This window comes from Carya illinoinensis, chromosome 7 (genome assembly GCF_018687715.1).
Source record: "Carya illinoinensis cultivar Pawnee chromosome 7, C.illinoinensisPawnee_v1, whole genome shotgun sequence".
NCBI lineage: Eukaryota > Viridiplantae > Streptophyta > Magnoliopsida > Fagales > Juglandaceae > Carya > Carya illinoinensis.
In genome coordinates, this window is record NC_056758.1 from 8,710,452 (window position 1) to 8,729,710 (window position 19,259).

The 19,259-nt window shown below is 33.7% G+C and overlaps 1 protein-coding gene and 1 long non-coding RNA gene across 3 annotated transcripts; one reads left to right on the plus strand and one right to left on the minus strand.

The window, feature by feature from the left end:
- Nucleotides 1–2,182: 2,182 nt before the first annotated feature.
- LOC122316602 (protein FMP32, mitochondrial) lies at nucleotides 2,183–10,642 on the minus strand. Of its 2 annotated transcripts, XM_043133266.1 has the most exons (8): nucleotides 10,299–10,642; nucleotides 9,779–10,068; nucleotides 9,267–9,398; nucleotides 9,030–9,089; nucleotides 7,814–7,890; nucleotides 2,858–2,914; nucleotides 2,686–2,752; nucleotides 2,183–2,583 (listed from the first exon to the last, which is right to left on the minus strand). In XM_043133266.1, the coding sequence occupies exons 2-8, from the start codon at nucleotides 9,983–9,985 to the stop codon at nucleotides 2,464–2,466; spliced, it is 720 nt and encodes a 239-aa protein (XP_042989200.1). In that variant the 5' UTR covers nucleotides 9,986–10,068; nucleotides 10,299–10,642; the 3' UTR covers nucleotides 2,183–2,463. The 2 variants fall into 2 exon arrangements, with proteins under 2 accessions (XP_042989200.1, XP_042989201.1); XM_043133267.1 differs by lacking the exon at nucleotides 9,267–9,398.
- Nucleotides 10,643–12,741: 2,099 nt separating this feature from the next.
- On the plus strand, nucleotides 12,742–14,202 carry LOC122314850. The gene is made up of 3 exons (XR_006243884.1): nucleotides 12,742–13,267; nucleotides 13,574–13,716; nucleotides 13,998–14,202. It is a non-coding gene; the product is annotated as an uncharacterized LOC122314850 (long non-coding RNA).
- The last annotated feature ends 5,057 nt before the right edge of the window (nucleotides 14,203–19,259 follow it).

The window sequence follows — 19,259 nt, forward strand, 5'->3', positions numbered from 1 at the left end:
ATATATAATTTTATTAATACTCACTTCCTTAATCATTAAGTAAAATAAAAAATTAAAAAAAAAAATCAAATACAAAAAAAGTTGTAGATAAGTTGTAGTTGAGTAGTAATAATATCATTTTCCCTTTAATAAAAAGCATTATACATATACGTCCTCCATTGGAAGCCCCTTTTTATGTACCAAATCGTGATAAATTTATAAAAATTATGATTTTATGAGTAAGTTCCATATTATTTGTGTGACATATGCATTAATAAATTTTATAAAAAGTCATGATTTTATGTGAAGAGTTATGTATCAAAAAATTTATTAAAAGTCATGATTTTATTTGAGCAAAAATGTATCACGACATTTTGTGAAAGATTACAATTTTATTTGAAATCTAGGAAACAATAAAACAAGAAAGTATGGATATAAGATTATATGATCAAATATGAACGTTGAGATACGTAACGACCTATGTTATGATATAAAGGGGTACTATATGCTATTGACATATTGTATTGTCATGTTATACATGTTGGTAGTGTATCCAATGTGTCTTTCTTATGTATGAATTCTATACTCTGCAACTAGTGGCAGAGTTGGAACCTATTTAGATTCATTAATCCTAACTTACAGATTTCAACAATGGGTAACAACTTGTGACAAATGAAAGAAAAGTTATTACATTTCATGCATCAATCAGGTCTATGTTCATATTATTTACGTATGTAACTATGAGTATACATGTTTACAGAGAACCCTTATGTTTATATTATATTTACTATATGATATATTGAATATTGAATATTGATTTATTTTTGTATTTTAACCGCCGTGGGTGATGATGATCTTTACGAGGATAGAATTGCAAGACCGAACTTGGCCCATAGATGGGGAAGCATAGGCCTAGAGAGTTTATGACATAAGTTTTATGATTTTAGTTTAATAAGTTATCTACGACTGATTTATTTTAATAAGGGCTTCCACAAACTCTCTTAAGTATTTTAATAAAGAATGACTTTTTTGTTTTATAAAATCTTTTGTATCTAGCACTTTCTTGAGAAGAAAATTTCTAAGTCAAAGTTAGTAGCATACCGGTTCCTGAGATTTCTAAAACTAACGTTATTCATATAACCTTGAAGGTTGTAGGAACGGAGTGTTACAGAACACCTCATTGCTCCGTCTTGCTGGCTTCCACCATGCTAATTTTTTTGTTTTAACTTTAAAAGGAAAAACGAATAGAAAAAAAGGAAGTGTAGTTTACTTGGAGTTTTTATTTCAAAGAGTTGTTTGTGAGATAGGAATGTTTCATTTCATCTCCTTCGTAATCATTCAAGTACAAATACTTTTTAATTTTAAATATTCAACTTTTTATCTAATCATTACAACTTTTTTAAACTTACAAACAAAACACAAAAAATAATTTAAAAGTTTTCTAATTTTAAGACAAATTATATTATAACAATATTTTATTCAAACCCTTTTTTCTTCTTTCAAAATCCTATAAAATATTATAATTTAAACTATTTCATTACTATTTACAAACTATTTCACTACTTTTTACATATTTTTTATTTTATCTCATTCTCACGTTCCTTAAATTTTATAAAAATTTTAAGCTAATTTCCAGCAATGAGTCATGTATTGTCAACTGGGCATGAGTACCCATTTTAGGTACCAAACAGTCCCTAGCCATATCCCCCCGCTAGGGACAGCCCCCATACAGGTGTACTAACTAATTAGGCCCATCGCATTCGACCCAAAAGGACATATAAAAAAATAATAATAATAAATTAAGTAAAATTAAATAAATAAATAAGGCCTTCCAATCACTAAACCAATCATATACCCAAAAACGGAGGCTGGGTAGACTTTTTGCACCCAGAATATTTTTATTTCCGCGATAAGGCTATCATTATTCATGTTATAAAGAGTGAGCTTATGGTACGATACTGTTTGCCCTCTTTTTTCCTCATGTACACATGGCAGTCCGTCAATATTTTTGTTTTCGTTTGTCTTTTACAACAATTCTATAGAGGCATTACCTCATCTATGCCCCTAAATACCTCATAATTAGCAACACAAATAAACATTTCCCCCTGAAGTTTGGGACACATAACCGAGTTAAGGTTCTTCCACTCAGTTCCAATCTAGGAGCCTGAACTAATAACCCTACAAAAAAAAAAAAAACAAAATATGCAGCAAGAAATCCTAAAATCGTAATTTAGATTTATAAAGTTTTTGTTCCTGCATAAACAAGTTTAGTAAATAATTCCTTGCAAAAACAAAGAATCCAACAACGAATGGAATTAATAAAGCCATATAGGGAATGCTTCCTTGAGCCCAACTGACACTAGTTCAATTTTTCAAGGTTTATTTTCTACCCTTTTTTCCAAAACAAAAGGTAGCTTCAAAAGAATAACCTACGTTTTCTTCTTTTGAGCAACAACAGTTGACTTTTAATACAAGACAAGAAGTTCACATCAAGATACGAATTACAGCAAGTCCAACTGCAGAGATGGAAACAAGAGTACCTATGCAGTATTTTATTACATCATATTTTGCTGCTTCCAAGTGGGCCCTAAGAGCATGAATTTCCTGATATTATACAAAGGGTAGATATCTTTTAAAAACAAAAGTTCCACGATATCAATCAACAAAGCACAGAGCATTACCAGAAAAACACAAGCCAGTACTTACCCGATCAAGTTTATTCGTAAGGTTAGAGGTTTCAGCATTCTGATTTGCTAGCTCATCCCGAATCCTCCTGCATCAGATTTGATGAGAACAAGGCACTAGTAACAAAGATTCCACAAAAAGGAGTTTCCATATGCTCAGATCAAAAGAAATTTAGGTACGTCATTTTCCTTACCCCCTTTCAAGATTCAAATCCAACCGCTGTCCAGCAGTGACTTTATCGATTTCATACCTGCATACCAATCAATCCCATTGCAGAACTAATATAAAGAATGATAAAATTTGGTAATAAAAAGATTACTCTCTCACACACACACTCACTCACACAATCCCAAATAAGAGTCAACTAGCAAAGGCCTCTATTTCCAGCATTTCTAGCTGAATGGCATGAAGAATGGGTGTGTTGAGGAAAAGCTGCTGTTAGATGCTAAAGTGTTTGACTTTGCAATGGATAATGCTGCCAGTGTCCACATGGTGGAAAGGAGCAGAAAAGCAGTGAAAGAGATAATCACTGGCCGAACTATGGTTGATTGGTTGGCTAAAACAGTGGAAACATGCATTCTGTCGGTTGGTAGTGGCAAGTTATTCGATACATTCCAAGAAGGGAGTGTGGCGTATGTGGCCCAAAGATGCTCTAAAGACTATGGTCGATACATGGTTAAGATGATATACATCGGTGGGGCAAGATCTAGCTTCATAGTGATCCTGAGGCACGATATGGAAAAGGTTGGCTGTGCTTCGAGGAAACTCTCATGTCAATGCAGGGAACCTCTGTTTTTGATACTCAAAATAGAGGATCCTTAGTTGCTGGTATTCAGAGAAGAGGTGCAGCAGGGTCTGGTAGTGGTATGGCAGAACATGCTGGAGATAAGAGCTTGGCCTCACCTCAACAAGTTGAAGTGGTAATGGTGATCAAATGGTTGTATAAGGCGATGCTTTAGGGACCAACATGTGCCCATTTTGGAGGCAGAGGTAGAGGCCCAGAAGAGAACAAACTAATCGTGTGCAGCTTCCAAGTAGAAAACTCGTCAGCACATTAGAGTAAGCCATGTTGCCCAAGTTTTACACAAGGGGAGCAGGTGGGGAAACTGAAGATGGCACGACAGAAGGTAGTTCATATAGTACCCTTGCTGGTCTGAAAATGCAGCTGATGGAAATGAAATAGACGGTTGACTGCCCCAACAGTCAGGTCGAGATGGCCAAGACCAAAGGAATTACTGGTCTTGGCCCTGCTGCAGAGTTAAACTTGAAGAAGGAAACGGCCTTCATATTAGGCCCAAATCTATTAATCAATTAAACAGAAAAGGATGGGCTGGGCTACTCTTAACAGTCGCACATATATGGATAAAGGGAAAGCTAAGGTTGGGTCAACCTTATAGAGCTAACCTGGCCCAAGGGTGTGAAGTGAGTCTGGAAAGAATCCAGGCTCAAAAGGGGTTCTTCCATGGATTGTAAATAATCACATCCCCACCTCAGGACCCAAAATTGTGCCCAACCGACAAGGATGAACAGACTACAGTGCCATTGCTGGTACACACGCCAACAAGAGAGAAGTCAATGCTGACAACAAGCCAACAAAAGATGCTGACAACAAGCCAACAAAAGATACCGTGTTGGGTGCAAGGGATCCTCAACATATCTTGCCAAAGACAGCTCAGACATTACCAAAGAACACTCATAATAAAACTGCAAAGACCGTTTTAAGTTCATGGATTTGAGATACTAGGAACCCATATTGATATGCTGATAGTTCCACAATGTTTAATATTGGTTTCTTCAAATAATTTACGAGGGTAGAGGCAAGCTGATCCAGTATCTCATTTTTTTTTTTTTTTTTTTGATAAGTAAAAAGTAGTATATTAATCAAAGAATAGGCATAACGCCCGGTACAAAGTATAGTTGTCCCATCTACGTAGGAGCAATGGAAATAAGAAAATCAAGAAAATCTAAGCCATTGAACTCAACCGCAATGGCCCAGGTACAAAGGGTTCTAGTAAAGAATGTTTTCAATTCCTCCATTGATCTCTTTTTGTCCTCGAATGTCCTTTCATTGCGCTCTTGCCATAAACACCACATGATACATATAGGAATCATCTTCCACACTGCTTTAATCTGTTGAATGCCTCTTAAATTTGTCCAACTAGCGAGAACCGCTACCACCATCTCAGGCATAACCCAAGCCAAGTCAACTCTGCCAAGGACTTCATTCCATAACCATTTCGCTATCTCATAGTGTATTAAGAGATGATTCACAGATTCACCCCCCTTCCTACACATGCAACACCAATATGCGATGATCACCCTCCGTTTCCTCAAATTATCCGTTGCGAGAATCTTACCCAACGAAACCATCCAAGCAAAAAACACTGCTTTGGGTGGCGCCTTGTGTCTCCAGAGTTTTCTCCATGGAAATTGGATAGATGGTTCTTGGGTAAGGGTCTTATAAAAAGAGCACACCGAAAAAGTACATTTGCCTGCAAGTGTCCACCTTAGCCTATCCTTTAAGTTACACGGTTTATTATTTGTCATTATAATGGAAGCCCTTAGCAAAATGTTATTAGTGGTGATTGGAGGTGGTTTCATGTCGGGTTTCTGGATGTGGGACATCAGCCGCGGCACTCAACATCTCGCATATCATTTGCAGATGATATGCTAATAATTTGTGCGGCAGGTCATAGTCCTTATCAAAAATAGTTGCAATGGGGGATGTCAACAATTTGAAATACCTTGGCCAGATCTTTGGGGTGCACAGTATCTTCTTTAACCATGAAATACCTTCGATGCCACTTTCAAACCAAGATTATTTGAGATGATGCGATGGAGAAAAAAAATTGAGCATAGGTTAGCAAGTTGGAAGAGGTTGTATTTGTCCAGGCGGTTGCACCATCCTAATCAAGTGGACTCTTTCATACTTGCCAACTTATTTTCTATCCTTATTCCCCTTAAGAAGCTTCAATGTAATTTCCTTTGGAGGAAGACTAGGTGAAGAGTTCAAATTCTATCTAGTCAATTGGGAGAAGGTATGTTCCCTGATTTCATGTGGGGTTGGGGATTCAAAACCTGAGGATATTCAACAAGCACTTCTAGGGAAATGGTTATGGTGTTGTCACTATGCGAAGTTAATGGAGATTTCAAGAGATTCTCTTTAATGGAATATTAATTTTATCAAAGCTACCCATGATTAGGATGTTGGGATCTTCACATAATTCTTCAGCCTATTGTCCTCCATGGGGGTTAGAAATCAAGAGGTTGAAAAGATTTGTGAACTCCCTCTAGAAAAGAAAAATTCATGTTTGAACTTTCTAAAGGACCGTTGCCAACCAAGAGAACAATTCTTTCTCTTGGAAGAACATTTGGAAGAATAAGGCTCCCCTAAAGGCAGCCTTTTTTGTATGAACAGCCTCTCATTGAGGAAAGATCTTGGTTCTTGACCACGGACAACCTACGAAAAAGGCAGCTTACTGTAATCAACTGGTGCTGCATGTGCAGAAAAAACCGAGAGGGATTTCTAGCTTCTGCCGTGGCCGTGACGTCATCTGGTGATGGGAAAACCGATCCCCTAACCGCTGAACCGATATGGTATCGACAGTCGAACTCCAGTCGGTGCTCTTTCTACCTATCGACCGGTTTCAGTCGAGAATAACCTATATTCTAGGTATCGGTGCAGTTTCAGTTTTGGACCAAAACCGCACCGATACCTTTGGTTTTCAGCCTTAACTCCCACTCCATACACTCCAAACCAACCCCCCCCCCCCCCCCCCCCCCCCCCAAAGAGTCATTTACTGATTTCCATAAGTGAGTTTCATAGAGATATCTGGTGACCTAGTCCAATGGAATGTGAGTTTCATTAGGGTGGCCCAAGATTGGGACGTTGGCAACTTTGCAGATTAGACTCTTGTACTCCATGAGAACGAGTCCTCAAGGATCTGACATGTTGTTGTGGGTACCCATAGGAAAAGGTACATTCTCGATTTGCTCTTTCTATAAGTCTTAGCCCCTAGGAATTAACTCAAGTGGTAAAAGCCTTGGCCTTAGGCGTATGTTCCCCCTAGGTCTTAAATTCAAATCTCCTTAGGTGCAAACAATCTCTAGGGGTCATCGGACTGGGAGATTTTTCCATTAAATTAACCGAGGTGCAGTTGCGGGAAACTCCTTGCCAAGGGCTTGTGCACCCCTGGAATTAGGCGGGACGTTGTTCCAAACACCTGGTGCCAACAAACAAATATAAGTCTCTCACACAATCACAAAACAATCACTTTCCATGGAGAAAGATTTGGCGAAATAAGGAAGTGGTGAGACTATGGATCATCTTCAACTGCATTGTGGGATTGGTAGAGTTATGGGAAGATGTATTCAAAAGGTTAGAGCTAACCTGGGTTGTGCCTACCATAGTGATTGAGCTTCTGGCCAATTGAACAAATTTAGGCAGTATTCCACAAATCACAGCTATATGGAAAAGGAAAATTCTTCTTGTCATCCTTACACTTCACACACCACACTTATTTTAATTTTTTTTTCATTTTTTCTATAATAAATATATAGTGTGTGGATGATAAATAAAATAATTCAATTAGTTTAATAAGAATAAAATGAAATAAAAAATAAAAAAATAAAAAATAATATTTTAATATATAAAGTGTGTGGTGTGGGATGATGTGTAGCATTTCTCTATGGAAAATGGTTCCTATTTGTATTCTCTGGTGCTTACGGTAGGAGCATAATAAACAGACGTTTGACGACAAGGAACGCTCATTAGAGAAGCTTAGATTACTTTTTGTTAAAACTTTATTTCTATGGGCCAAAGCTATAGATTTCAATGACCCTAATTTTCAAGATTTTCTTGTTTTCATCCCCTTTTCCTAGATAGGTGTTACCTCTTGTATATCATCTAGTGTACTTGGGCTATGCCTATGCTTATTAATATAATCATTTACTTATAAAAAAAAATAACATAAAATAAAAAAAGACTAGACCTCAATTCACTACATGTCTTCTTATTTATCAAATGCATTTTTTCTTAATATCTTTTTACTAAATAGATCAGACAACGTACAAAATTTCACACATTCACATAGTAGCAGAAAGCGAGTATTCACATGATTGTTTCTTAGTTATCAAAAATAGACCAAACCTCAATTCATTGCGCATCTTCTCAATGTCATTCCGAAGCTTTTCCGTCTCATGTTGTAACAAAGAAAAATGGTGTCCCTGCATTATATGTTTCCAAGGGAAATTACCAACAAAATCACACAGGGAAACATTTTTTTTTATAAGTAAATCATGCAGTGAAACTTCAGAAAATTAGGAGGCATGTCCTCCTCATAGAATGTCTAAAGGGGCGACAAGGCATGTCCTCAAGGTGGTTGCACCATCCTAATCCTTCTTCTCATAATTAGCATTAGCATTTGAAAAGATTATTATATAAGAAGAAAATCAACCCAAATGAAAAAGAATTTACTAAACTTTTCAACCATGTCCTCAATAAATGTTTAAAGGGGTGACAAGGACACTTAATGTATAACTTTGACCATATCATGTTCATCTCATACCACAAAAGTGGAGCTTTCAGTGAGTTAGAGCCTATAAAACTAGGCGAATCTACAGCATAACATCCTCAATGTTTCAACCGCATGTCTAAAAAGAAAAAGAAGAGTCACATTCGTGGACTTTTAAGCACTACAGAAAATTATTTCTAGTTTAGAGGACAGGGACTTCAACCCAATCTACAACTTGACTGTAATCCTCAGCGTTGAGCTAAAACCCGACAAACAAAGGAGAGGGTTTCGCTATGTTGTTTTCCCAATTAAAGCAATCAAATGTTTCTTTTTGATAAGTAGCAATCAAATGTTATTTGACCCTGCAACATAAATCTGATCCTCTGTGTTTTTTCTTTATAAGTATCTAATCTGTGTGTTTGACCCACATCGGCATTGTGATTCCGAAATCAGGCAGGAGAACCACTGGGCTCATGATGTTACCTTCTGGCCAGGAGCCAAGAGACATAACAGATGCTTACAAGAAACATCATCCCGCAGAAAGCCCAAATGAAATGTGGATTGACACAATATGGGTGATACAGCAGGATGCATACAATAGACACACAAAAATCTCAAGAACAAAGCTACAGAACTTTTTAAAGCTTCTTTTGATGTGTCCAACAATTAATGTTTAATTCAGAGAACTTGTTATCGGTGTAAAATCTCTGATTAGTGATATCCAAAATCTTCAGCAGCTCATGACCAACATTTAACTTGTCCCAGAAAAGAAACGAAGAAAAGACAAGGCCAAGCTCTCCCATTGAAGGCTACAACCTTAATTGCCATCTAACAATTAAAACAAGTCAATACCTGTGAGCTCTGGACTTCGGACTTGAATTTGGACAGATTGGATTCTTGAATCATTTCAATCTACAAAAACAAACAGACACAGTGTCGGAAGTTTCAATTTAATAGAAGAAAATATCGGAACAGTGATCGCACACACAGAATCTTTAAATTTAAATATGTCATTTCAAGCCATCCGAAATTAACTACATTGACGAATGCAAAAACATGCAGATGAGTTAACCAACATAGATAAAGTACCTTCTGCATCTCTGCCTTTGAAACAAATGAGTGAGACACATTTTCTAAACTGTCGTTCAAAACTTCAGTTATGGCTGCTGTTATAGCCTCAGCCTGCTTAGACGGCACACCTTGTCCCTCTAATCTCCTAACCTATAATAAGCATGTGGCATATTTTCTAAAAGTCAAACATAGAAATGAATGAACTGTCATCAAATGCCATTTCCATTATTTTCAATATCATAAATCTATTTTACAACCAAGAAAAATGCAATATGGGAAATAAAATCAATTATGCACAGTCAACGATTTGGCAAGGCAGAGGTTTTTTTTTTTTTTCCACATATTCCGGAAATGCAAAGCAACAAAAACCACTTAACTTGATATCATTTTCTTTCCTTGCAATTTCGGAAACCAAAGAGACTTTAACAGCACCAAAAAAGAGGAAGGAAAAGGAAGAGGGGGGGGGGGGGGGGGGGGGGGGGGGGGGGGGGTGTTGAGGGAGGGAGAGAGAGAGAGAGTAATGTAATTACTAGGGCTAATGTGTCAACGAGAAACAATCGCTTTCCATTCGATTTCGCAAGCTCAGAAATATGCCTGCAATCCAATTGCCTAACCGAAGCCAAAGAAGCCGAAAACGGATCGTACACTGACGTTGGAACCCCAAACCCACTAAATCCGCTTATCCGCAAATGCGTTCCCGATTGCCGCCACCGCCTACAAGTCGCAGCAACAGCCATTCGATCCCGCAACAAATCACCGAATCAATCAAAAACAATTCAAACCCTAAACAACCTACCAGTTCCACCTTGGCAACGGAAATCTTCAAAAAAAAAAATTAAAATTAAAAAAAGGCAGACTATAAGAATGAGATTTGCAGGAAAGTTACATGAAAAAAATAGAGCAAACACGTACGATTCTAAAAAAACAGTTTTTATTCTTCATTTAACAACTTTTCTTGGAAGCCAACAGGAAAATAAGAATGAAAGACGCGGAGAAACAAATGTATGCTTACGCAGGGGACTATAAATTTGAATTTTTGAAAGAAAATACCTCTATTCCAATCCAATCCAGTCCAAGATCGAGAGAGAGAGACTGCCAGAAAGAGATTTTGTAGACGAGAGATTTTTTTTTTTTTTTTTTTTTTTGAATTGTTTTGGGGGGGGGGGGGGTTAGGCTCGTCCTCGTTCTGGTGGTTAACGACCAATCTTATCCTGGTAATAGCATTGACAATTTAACAGCCATTGTTGATGTTTCTTGTAAGCATAGAAGTTGTGGGGAAAGAGATTAGCGTTGTCGCTTATTTCCAGGGAATTGCTTTTCCGAAGGAATATTGCCACGGCCAATGCCCAAATAGGAGAGGAAAAAGAGAAGCAACGTACGCCTGTTCCCATCAATTAAATAGTTGCACTCAAATATATATATATATATATATATATATATATATATTAGGAAACAACGTCCGAAGGACGTTTGCCTAGTGAGGGCATAAATTTGATTGTTAATAAAAAAAAAATGATGAAAATAAAAATTTGTTTAATCTTTGACATTAAGTTGATAAAATAAATATTAATAAAAATAAATCTAAAAATTTTTGTTGGACCAAAAAATTATAAATGTTAAATGCTGTGAAGGTATGCAATATATAAATTTTTATAGATATTCATTTGACTTTTTTTTTTAACACGTAAAAAAAAATTAAAAAAACTCAACACTGAAAATATATATGTGATGATCTAAGAATTTTTGTTGAAACAAAAAACCATAAATGTTAAATGCTGTGGAGGTATGCAATATATAAATTTTTGTAGGTATCCATTTGCCTTTTATTTTTTTTAACACGTAAAAAAAATTTAAAAAAACTTAACACTGGAAATATATATGTGATGCAATGGATCACAATTCAAACAGATCAATATTTACTCAATTAATTTGTGGATATATTTACTCAATTCAAACATATCAATGTTTAGTTTCATAATCATTTAGAGGCTCGCATAACTAGTCAATATCATTCCTAACACCTATATTGGTCTCAGAAACGAATAAGAGAGCTACCTTTGAAGTGCAACAAAAGTAATTTTAAAATTTGAGAATAATTAAACGGAAGCTACTTTTTACATATGGCTTTCAATGATAAACCAGTTCCTTCAAACCCAGTTGTATTAAAAAAATTCACCAACTTACACATTATTTTTAATATTTTTTCATAACACATCACGGAATTGAAATTTTTTTATAAATATTATTATTAAATTTTCAAAAACTATTATTGTATAAATTAAAACAAATAGAATTTTAAAACATTTTAATTTTTTAAAATTTTAAATTCTCGACAGAATTTTATTTGTAACTCTAGTAAGCAAAAACATTCAAATGAACTATGCGTTAATATCTAAATAACGAAAATCTTTTATAAACATTATTATTAAATTTTGAGTCATTGTTAATGTATAAATTAAAAGAAATAAAATTTTACATCATTTTAAATTTTATTTATTTATATTTTTAATTCTTAATATAATTTTATATAAAATTTATATATGAATTGAAACAATTTAAATGAACTATTTGCTAATACTTAAGTAATGAGATTTTTTTATAAACATTATCGTTAAATTTAAAATGATTATTAAATTTACATTATCATTACCATTAATCATAATGGATAAATTATTAAAGTATAAATTCAATGGAATTAAATATTAATGGAACTATTATTTGTTTTATTAACCATAAGCAATAATATTAGTAAGAACATTAACATTTTTATTAATTTCAAATTTGTTAATAATGTAGAAAATCATTCCCAATAAATTATCTTAGATGTCAAGAATATATTTTGTTTTCTTAAACTATATTTCGACCTTCTTAAATAATGTTTACTAATAATGGATTAGTCATTAAACTACAAAGTAAAACAAATAAACTATTGGCAAAACAGTAAAATTTATTTGTTAGACATTTTAATTTTTCAATATAATTTTATGGAAAAATTTATTTTCCACATATAAAGGCAAAAAAAATAAAGTTGAGATTTCAATTTTTATATCTGAAACCCAATCTATTTAACTCGATTACTCCATTAATAACAACAGAGCAAAATATATAACTGGTTGTAAATTTATAGTTAAAAATAGAAATTTAATTCAACATTTACAATACTGAAAATAAGAAAAAATAAAATAAAATAAAACGAATATGAACAATAGCAGAATTAAATCATGTGTAAAATTTAAGTTGATATCTTTAAATATATTTTTTAAACAATTATATGAAAATTTATTATTACACTTTATAAAAATTTCTAAAAATTGTAATCATTTACTATTTTGTCTTTAGTGTGACCCGTTTCTAGGAGTTGTTACAAGACAGTCAATAAATATTAGTTTTGTGAATAATTTAATATTATTTGTTGAGAGTTTGATATTCAAACTATTTTGATACGTGTATATATTATATACGCGCATATACAGACGCATTGTGAAGGAAATGGCTAAACTAATCCTTGGTTGAGTGTAACAGTGGAAGGAGGGTGAGCTAATGATCTAAGTGAGGATGGGTTCAGTAATTCCTCGCTCCTGTCACCTAAGATTTCATCGTTTATTGTGTATTCTATGTCAATCCATATTTTTTTATGGGCTGTCAATCACTACCACCAGTCGTCCACCCACCTCACTTTTTCTCATGTATAATAACTCTTTTTTGTCACATATCATATCCCTTTCAATCAATACAATTGCTTCCTTTTTCGAGAGTCTTCTTCGGTTCCTCCCCGCCCCCTTCTCTCTATCTCTCCATTTCTCTCGCTCTCTCTCCTCTGGCCCCCCCTCTTCCTCGCCAGCTTCTCTCTGTCTCTCCATTTCTCTCGCTCTCTCTCCTCTCACCCCCTGCCATTAGTCGCGAATCTCTTCCCCATCCCCCTTCTATTCTCTTTCTCTGTTTCTTCTTCCCCTCCCCCCTTCTTCTCCTCCCCTTCTTCTTCCATCACGGCCTCTCTGTCATTGCCTTTGAAGAAAAGGGTAAATTTCTAAAATTTTATTTTTGAAGTAGTTTTTTTTTTTTTTTTTTTTTTGTTGAAAGTGAGTTTTTTTTTTTTTTTTGCTTTCTCGGTTGCATCTGTTGTTTGAGTGGGTTTATTTCACCATCTCGTGTGTATTAAGGCACTCTATTTGGGTGGGTTTTTTTTTTTTTCTCTGATGGATATTATTGGATTTCTCCGTTGGATCTGTTGTTTGTCAGAGGGAGTTTTTTTTTTTCTTATGGTTATTTTTGGATTTCTCGGTTGGATCTGTTGTTTGTTGGGTCTCCCTCGCATCGCGGCTCAGATCCGGTGCCTATGGCTGCGCGTCGCAACCCACGACCACGCCGAACCTCCACGCTTCGGCCATACCCACCTTCCTCAGCCCACGCCGAGCTCCCTCTCCCTTAGATGTCCTCTCCATTTTTTTTTTCTTGATGGCATCTCAAGGTGAGATTTTTTTCCTTTGTGTATTATTTTGGTGTATTGAGGCACTCTGTTTGGATGTATTTTGTTTATGTGTGTATTTTTTTTTTTTTGATGTATTTCGTCTGCGTTTATTTTTTGCATGCATTTTTCCTTATTCTTTTGCGATTGATGTATATTACATTTCTATTTTTCACATCTGCAGAACAATTTTTTTCAATCTGATAGTTTTTCTTTTCAAAAATTTCGGAACAACTGGGTTTTCTTTTTTCACTTTAACTGGCTTTTTTTTTTTGTGTTCTCAGGACATACGAAGAAATCAGAAGATGGAATTTCCATGATGGGTTTTATTTTTTTGTTGGGTTTACTTTCTTTAAAATACAGATGTGAATACGCAAATATACTTTTTATTTTCTTTCCATTTTATTTTTTGCTGTGATGCATATGCATATGCAAATCATCTAATTACATAATGTAACAACATTCATACAATATAATTGATTCTTACAGTACTGAGAGAAACAACAAAAACATACCTACAATTGTTGAGATTCACGACTAACTTCGTCTAGGATATATTTTTTTTTTTAAAAGTTAGAATACAGAGAGTAGAGAGCAAAAGATATGGAATGGAAGAAACATTGACATTTAAATTTCAATCCAATTGGATTTTGTCAGACAAAGTGATAAGTTTTAACTGTAAAAAGACATTAAAATCAAGTCGGCGAATCAAAACGACACCAAGGACAATGAACTGAACAATAAAATTAAGGGGCAAAACTGAAAATAAAACAGAAAAAGCTAAATCAGTCGGTGGCAATGTACAAAGACCAAAATAACTGTCGGTAAAATAAAAGTAAAATACAAATCACCGTAATTGTCAAATAAAACTAAGGGTAAAATAGGAAAAAAAAAGTTAGACAAAAACACTATAGATAAGCGATTCGCACTTTATATATTAGTATAGATATATATGATAATGCTACTATCTTTTTATAATAAAAGTTAGATAAATAGATTTTTCTTACATATAATTTCGAATAATATTATATGCAGATTCTAGAAGCACTATGTATTCTTTTTTAAAATAAATTAAATTTATTATTAAAAATTTTAATATTTCACGTAATTTCATATTTATTTATTTTTTTAAATAGATTATCTTGCACTTATGTATTTTTTAAGTGCAAATATCTTGCACTTACGTATTTTTTAAGTGCAAATATCATTTCTTTTATTTTTTTTCTTACACAAAACATAAATTTCTAAGTAGAATTAAAGTGCAATTTTTAATTTGTTCAAGCTTGCAGTTTTTTTCAAAAGAATTATTATTTTTCTTTTTAATTTGAAAATTAAAATAAAAAAATACATGGTGGCCGAAACATCCCCTTGGCCATGGGTTGGCTGTGCCAGACCCTTGAAGGCCAAGGTGTGGCTTAAGCCACCTCTAAGGCTAGGGACGAAACCATGTTCAAAGGAAAATTTTTCAAAGCCCTATTTAATACATAGTTTTTTTATAAGATGTCATTGGTATAAAGAGAATTTGATCCTCCAAAATTTTCAAAAATCTTATTTATCACTTAGTTTTTTTTTTCATACTTGCAGCTATTTTTTTTTTTTTTTATCATTAATACAATCTCACATTCTTACACTAATTATTTCGTTATTTTCCACATCTCATAATGGTAAAGAAAATTTCTTCATCCTTTTTTATTAGCTATTTGGTATATTTACAACCTCATTTTTTCTATTTGTCGAACAAGTTTCCGTTCAAGTCTTCTACAAGCTAATTTATTTTGTTGGTATTGTTAACATCTATGCTACAATTGAGTTAGCAATTAGGAATGAAGACAACATATATCCCATACGATTCCTATCTATATAATAGAAGTTTTACAATGTTCAGTCTTAGATTTAAAAGCAAAATTTATTTTTTATTTTCTTAATTTTTATTATTTATTCGTGCTTTTACTCTAGATTTGTTGAACAATGTTAGCTTTTTTATTATTTAATCGATTTTGAGCAATTACAACATTATTTTTTTACTTGAAGTCTTTAAATAGATATTTATTAATACACGTATACTCATATAAAAGGAGACTACAAAAACTTGCATGCTTTTATATTTATGTCGGTTTTCCCCAACAAAAGATTCTGGTTCTACTTCTGCTTAAGGTTGTTAGGGGCGTGTCCATGCCACATGTGCTGGCCACCATGGATTTTTTCGGTATTTTTGTTAATTGTATCCCTTCTATTTTATTTCATTTCTATTCTCCTTTCTTTTTCAAAAAAGGCAAAAGCCCTAATGTGCATAGTTCTTGCCTATTGAGAAACTTGCCGGACCACACCTCACACTCCGAATGGGGGTGCCGTTTTATTTTTTCCACATCAGCTGACTATTCGCCATTTATAGGCAACGATTGTCCCTAGAAGCAGTGTTCTGTAAAATGGAACGTAAATATAAATTAAGTAGGCAATTCAAGGTGGCCTCTAGTAATACACAGATGATGGATGAAAATATACTTAGCCTTGTTAACTTTTACAAAACATCTCATCTTATTTAATCTTATAATTTTTTTTAATTCCCATATAAAATAAAATAAACAATTCAACCTTTTCAAATCTCAATATAAAAATAATATTAAAATAATATATTTTAATAATATTTTATTCAACTTATAACTTTAATTTCAATTCATCTCATTTTTTAAAACAAATGAGATCTTAAGAGTTGGGCTACTGTACCGCCCAGTGTTTACCATTAGGCATGTCGCCCAGGCAAAACAAAAAATTATTTTCTTTTTTCTTTTCACATCTTTTTAATATATTTAAATATTTTTAAAAAATAAAAAAATACATATAAATACACTTAAAATCACTACTTTAATCACTAAATAAATAAAAAAAAATTTTGACCAGCAATCAAGTTGAGCAATACAAAGTGGGAGACATACTAGTGTTTCTATATAATTAATTCATTGAATTGCTTACAGACTTTAAATAGAGAAAAACAGAGAGATCCACTACAAGTTACGGTTACAATAGCCCATATAATGGCCCACATCCACCATAATCCACTAACAATAACTAATAGGCCACTACGGAAGACTCAATCAAACACTTATTAGAAAATAAACATTACAAAGATCCAAATGCCCTTAAAATAAACAAAAGACTAGCAACAGACTTCCCTAAACAAACACCCGAATTGTTCCAAGTCCTTCATCATCAGTAATAGAGACCCCTTCCCTTAAAGGACCTTGCCCACAATATCAGGGTAGCATTTCTTTAGGGCTTTTAATTCCTCTCATGTTGCCTCCTCTTCCATTATCCATTTCCACTAAATCAGCAGCTCCACTCCAACCCAATTTCCCTTTCGTAAAAGTCTCCTTTGTAGCACTTTTTCTGGTTCAGGCACAAGTGTGCCTTCGTGGGTCACCATCGATAGAGATGGCAACGGTTGAACTCTTTCTCCTAGCTTACTCTTTAAACATGAAGCATGAAAAATGTGGTAAATCAGTGAATCAGAAGGTAGCCCGATTTCATATGCTATTTTACCCACTCAGCGCCAAATCTTGAATGCCCATAGTATTTCGGAGAGATCTTGAGGTTCTTTCACATTGCCACTTTCATCTACCTCTAGGGTCTCAACCTAAGGTAAACTCATTCACCTTCTCTATATTCTTGATCAGTCCTCTTTTTATCTACAAAATTTTTCATTTTAGCTTGGGCATCTTGTAGATTCTCACATACCAAGGCAGCGATGAAATCACGACTCCGAAGCTCTTCATCCATGTTGAACCCAAGGTTTTAAGTTTCGTATAATTATATATCTACACTTTGATTTTGATGATAATAAATGAATTCAAAAGAATAAATGAGTCTCAAGTTCAAGTTATCTACACAATGGAGTTAAGCACATTAAGGAACTAAGCATGAGCAAGAAGGGAACAAACTCACATTAAAACTCATAAAATAATGTTGTACATCTCTTGAAAATTTTGAAATTAGGATTAAGGTTCAAAATTAATATTTTATTATAAACCATTAAAATACATTTTTCACACGTGCATGAATATTTTGAAAATTAAATTTAAAAATTTTGAAATATGATTAATTGTCATCCTTCACATGTGCATAACATGTTTAAAAGTTTGAATTTTGAAAATATTAAAGATAATTTATTGTCATCTTTCACATGTATATGCTTTATTTGAATATTTTCAAAAGTGATTGTTGCTCTTTTGGACTTATGCAAATGGTAAATGATTTTATTTGAAAAATTTGAAAAGTAAATAATACTCATTGTCATATGCGAAAAGTAAAAAGATTAGGTTTGAAATTTTTGAAAAGTGAATTATGTTGTCTTTGACAATTGAAAAAAAAGAAACTTTTACTTGAATTTTTTGAAAAGTAAATGATGTTGTTTTTTACAATTGAAAAAGAAGAAACTTTTATTTAAATTTTTTGAAAAATTGAATGATGTTGTCTATGACATGTAAATCTTTTTAAATGTGAATATGAAGTCTCATATGCCTATAAATAGATCACTTGAGAGTTTCAAATTTACAATACCAAAAGCATACAACATTCATTCAAAACTTTTATTCTCTTTTCTCTAAGCATTGAGCCTTAACTGTTGTTCATTTTGAGATATATATAGTTTTGTGTTGTATTGTTCTTATTTCACTCATTAAAAAGTGTTCTCTAATAACCTACCCACTATCAGCTTTTGTATCAGTAAAAGGGTGTGTATAACCCTTATGCGTGTAGAAAGTGTTCTACACAAGGAATAGTTGAATCACCACGCATAAGGTGATTGCAAGTGTAGAGAGTGTTCTACACGGATTCTTTGTACCAGTGTTATTTAAAAGTGTAATAGGTTTCTATCTTCACCTGAATGAGGTTGAATAGTGAATTTGAGGATCCTTAAGAGGTTGCTTGAAGCGTGAACGTAGGCAGTGGGGCCGAACCTCGTTAACATACTAAGTTTGCTTCTCTCTTACCCTTACTCTTTATATTTATTATTATTTTGTATTTTGTTTATATTTTATATTGTGTATTTGATTTTTAATTGTTAAATTTTAAATACAACTCAGTTCATCCCCCTCTTGTATTAGTCAAGCAACATTCCACAACTTGTTTTCTTATTGACCCTAGTTCATACAACAACATATGGGGTGGAGGTTGTCCATACACAGCTTTATACGGTGAGATCTTTGTAGAAGAGTGAGTTTAGGTATTGTAAGAGTACTTTGCTAAAGGTAATTATCTGCTCCAATCCTTCGGTCTATCACTAGAAAAACATTTCAAGTAGCACTCTGGTACTTTATTCATAGCTTCTGTTTGACCGTCTATTTCAGGGTGATAAGCACTGCTAGGTAACACTTCTATGCCATTTCTTTTGAACATTTTCTTCCAAAAATTACTAGCGAACACTAGATCTCGATCACTGACTATTGTTTGTGAGAACTCGTATAACTTGAAAATGTTTTCCATAAAAAGCCTAGCAATAGTCAAGGTTGTATATGGGTGATTTAGAGCCCTAAAGTGTGCATATTTACTCA